Here is a 3,826-nt window from a genome sequence, read left to right as displayed (position 1 = left end):
CGAATTGTCCTTCGCACTAGGAGCTAACGTTGCTTGGCTGTATGGAGGTGTAACTCGAATCAGTCGGTTCTTGGCAGTCGGGTAGTTTATTTCACCGGGGTTTTCGATCGTGCTCGCCTTTCGCGGTTACATTGCGCTATTTGCTAAGAAAAAAGAGCTATTCGATTTGAAAATATTTCACCGATCACCGTGCGCTTCCATGGGTGATTGATTTTGGTATAGCATTCTTCTAGACTGTGGAACCGAGGAACGATGTGCGTGTGTGTACGTGTGATACCAGCGCGACAATAACCATGTTGGTTTGCCAGGATCCCTATCCCTAGAAATTCAGTGTTTACGGTTGTTTTTCGGTCGAACAAATTTGCAGAATGTCACCTCTCCTAAAATATTGGTTTAATATCGAGAACTTCTATGAAACAATTCGGCCATGCATCCTTCTACTAAAATGTTTCGGCTTGCTACCCTTCTCGGTTGTTTCCGTTACTCGACGTTCTCTTCCCAGCATCGCTGCCCCCGACGTTAGCAATAACTTAAGGTTACTGAAATCGGAGGTGAAATTTATGGATGCCATAATTTTTTCATTGTGGCAAATGTTCTTTCTTCAAATGCTGTACGCTTCGTGGCCTAACGATGTTAACAATTATCCTTTCTCGCGCATCATCACAATTGTGTCTTTATTATTACACCTGATCTCGGGAGTTTTCTGTTCTGTGTCAGCTGTGCTGGCACTGCTTTTACGACAACGTTTCATTCGTATGGTTAGCTTAGTAGAAGAGGCCGATCGGGTGGTAATAAACTTGTGCTTGTATATTAATACGATCAAGGTACAATCTGAGTCGTTCCCATTTCATCCTTTCAGTTTCACACATTTTCCGACGAAATCAAACATGCCAAAATCCATCTTGTGTCGGTGGTTCTGATAGCAAGCACTACCTTTTTTAACATCCTGCTGGTGATAATCGATGCGATTGTAGGAAAAACTATTTTTAAATACTCACATGACCATTCGACTTCTGCTCAGTTTGTATTCCTCTACTACTACATCATTCGGCTTATACATCTTCTTTCCGTCACTGTTTTCATTGCGGGTGTGTATGGGTTCCGGGAACGGTTGAAAATGCTTAATAAACGGTTGAGGTAAGTTTAATTCCCTATAATTGTATTTCATGGCCAGCCTACATAACGGAACAAGTTGAACAAATCACATATGATTCTTCTCATTAGGAAGTGTTTTCTTGGAGAACTCGAAAATGGAAAACCTACATCCGAGATGCTGGAGAAACTACAAGGCTTACTTACGATCTATAATAACTTGTGCGATGGTCTTCAAATATTTTGTCTTATATTTGTATGGCAGGTAATTGAATCAAGAATCAACGTATAAAGGTATTTACCTAGAAATATATAAATTAGGACAGGTGGTACAAATATTTATCTAAACATGCTATAACTTCATTGATTGTCACTGTATGGTTGATGAAAAACAATTTGATAAATCAAAATTCATAACGTCATGGTCTTATCTATAACTTTTATTTTTCGATAAGCCTATGTTCTTATGCGCCACGGTTATAATGTCAGCAGTCTTTACGATCCTTGCCATCTGCAACGTTTTAGCGAACAGCGTCCTGATCTTGAAGGCGCTCGCCATCATTTACTCTGCAACGACAATATTGTTCATGCTTCACTTCCTGCTGGTTATTCAGCTTAGCAACGACCTGAAGAAAGAGGTAAGGCACACTTGTGATTTGCATCAATCTGTAATCAGTGGCCACGACCAAGCTTCGTGTGTTTTCACCCTTCAATTTTACTCTCGCAGGGCAAGCTAACTGCCGTCCTCGTTCATAAGGCAATAAATCAATCATGGAAGACACCAGCAGCAGTTGAACGGGTGAGTAAGTTTTCGGCTGTGGGATGGGAAGATGTCGAACACCCTGCTCAGCCCTACATGTCGCTACTACGCTCAACCACATTCGTGCGACAATGGAGCATGACGCTTTGCAACCCCCCTTCATAAGCCGGATCATAATCCGGTTGGTAATCCGCTTATTTATTTTATCGACCACGTCAATAATGCGATGCCAATCGAGCATGACCCTCTCGATCTTTCGGTCGGATAGAAATATATTTGCCGCCTTACTTATCATCTTCTTCCATGGGATTTCTTTCTACTGGATATCATTAACTTATTTCGTTCCTTGCAGCTACTCCTCTTCTCCCAGTATCTTCAGCACCAAACGCCTGTAGTATCATGCGGCCTGTTCAGCTTCGATTGGACTCTTGTACTGTCGGTAAGTGGCAACTAAATGTGGGCTCCCACACTTCTTGCCAATGGTGCTAAATTTCGGTTCTCTGTTTCAGATTATCTCGGCTCTTGCCACATACAGCATTATCATGATCCAGTTCGAGCTTGGCGTGCCTAAATTTTTTATCAGTGTGATTTTGCAAATCCATGCTGAACGTAATGTTACAGTTCCATAGTTACTGCAGTTAAAACAAGATTAAAATCAATCTTCCACTTTTTAGTAAAGTTTCAATTACAATTATGCTATTATTGCATAACTATACTGTCAAACGTTTGGTTTGCAAAAAGCACTTATACAGAATTAAATACAAATAATAGGAAAATGTTTGCCAAAATTCTCCACTTAAATACCATCAAGAGATGTGTTTACTATAGACATTTGAATTACACCTAATTATATCGTCATCAACAAAGCATAGTTAGGCACTAATTTGAGTGAAAACATGGCAATATCGTAAAGATTCGCTACGCATTAGCCAGTCCGTCTTTAATTGCTTGATTTGGTGTTTTGGAATGTTCGACAACCATACGTAACTATGAGAATAAGGTAACTTGGAACGTAAATCAACTAAAAAGATATTTTCTTGCACAAGATGACTCAATCATCTAAGACTCTACCAGCCTGGATGTAATGTAGAATTTCACGAAAGAAAACTTCACATTTGGAAGGACTGCATTCCTTCTGTCCTGTTTTTCGAATTCTATCTGAAGCAATCATGCTATAGTAAGAGAAAAAAAAACTGTTCGTCTCACCTACAGCAATTCGTACAACGACTTCGGCACGGAACGAAGGGTGGCCATCATATTTTCTGAACTTTGTCCTCTCTCCTGTACCTTTATCATCAAAATAAACGATACGCATCACACTGATGCATTGTGCAGCAAGCAAGTTCCGCAAAATAAGTTTCCTTCTCTGAATCACAAGAATTCTAAAGCGGTACACGACATAAATTTCTCCACGATGCTACGAAAAATGCACACCAATACACTCCGGTAGCGATGAGGGAAAGCACCGATGCATATTAAACACTAGGTGCGGCAACGCAAGTCCTACCATACCGCGTCACGTGGTGTGCACCTACGCCGTTTCAGATGGTGGAGCGAATGAGAATATCTGCAATGGCATGGAGAATTAATGGGTTAGCAAAACGTGGTGTTCACTGTTTAATCGAATATGGTGGAAGGAAATTATATTATAATATTATAATTTGCGGCAAGATCCTGTCGTTGCTTAAAAGTTGTTTGATAATTCCGAACACCCCATCAACACCGACTCTAGTCGAAGTAATACGGCATAAACAAAGAAGTTAAAATCCAACGCAGCCAAGGTGTGCAACACATGAAACTTTCGCCTTGGGCTTTCTTCCAAGTTTGCTATCGCTGTTAATATAAAGAGAAAGATAATAAATTACATTGAAGTTTTTGTTCCACACCAGCATTTGACGAGGCCACATCTCAAGCTTTTTGATAATCTAGATGAACCCCCCTAGGCTTACCTGAGATAAACCCGGGTTTCCTTTA

General features: G+C 40.5%; 1 protein-coding gene across 1 annotated transcript; it reads left to right on the top strand.

The window, feature by feature from the left end:
- Positions 1–368: 368 nt before the first annotated feature.
- LOC131288917 (putative gustatory receptor 28b) lies at positions 369–2,481 on the top strand. The gene is made up of 7 exons (XM_058318098.1): positions 369–788; positions 860–1,137; positions 1,225–1,357; positions 1,548–1,730; positions 1,820–1,891; positions 2,205–2,291; positions 2,362–2,481. Exons 1-7 carry the CDS (start codon positions 369–371, stop codon positions 2,479–2,481), a joined length of 1,293 nt encoding a protein of 430 aa, XP_058174081.1.
- Positions 2,482–3,826: the final 1,345 nt, after the last annotated feature.

The sequence above is a fragment of the Anopheles ziemanni genome, chromosome 3 (assembly GCF_943734765.1).
Source record: "Anopheles ziemanni chromosome 3, idAnoZiCoDA_A2_x.2, whole genome shotgun sequence".
In the NCBI taxonomy this organism is placed as follows: domain Eukaryota; kingdom Metazoa; phylum Arthropoda; class Insecta; order Diptera; family Culicidae; genus Anopheles; species Anopheles ziemanni.
The sequence above is the reverse complement of the archived record's forward strand: the minus strand, read 5'-3'. Positions and strand labels throughout refer to the sequence as shown.

What these genes read in the sequence shown, in the direction of transcription:
- LOC131288917 (XM_058318098.1), top strand. Translation starts at nt 369, where the DNA reads ATGTCACCTCTCCTAAAATATTGGTTTAATATCGAGAACTTCTATGAA. An exon ending in ATGCTTAATAAACGGTTGAG is followed by an intron (nt 1,138 to 1,224) that starts GTAAGTTTAATT and finishes TCTTCTCATTAG; the next exon opens with GAAGTGTTTTCTTGGAGAAC. An exon ending in ATTGGACTCTTGTACTGTCG is followed by an intron (nt 2,292 to 2,361) that starts GTAAGTGGCAAC and finishes TCTCTGTTTCAG; the next exon opens with ATTATCTCGGCTCTTGCCAC.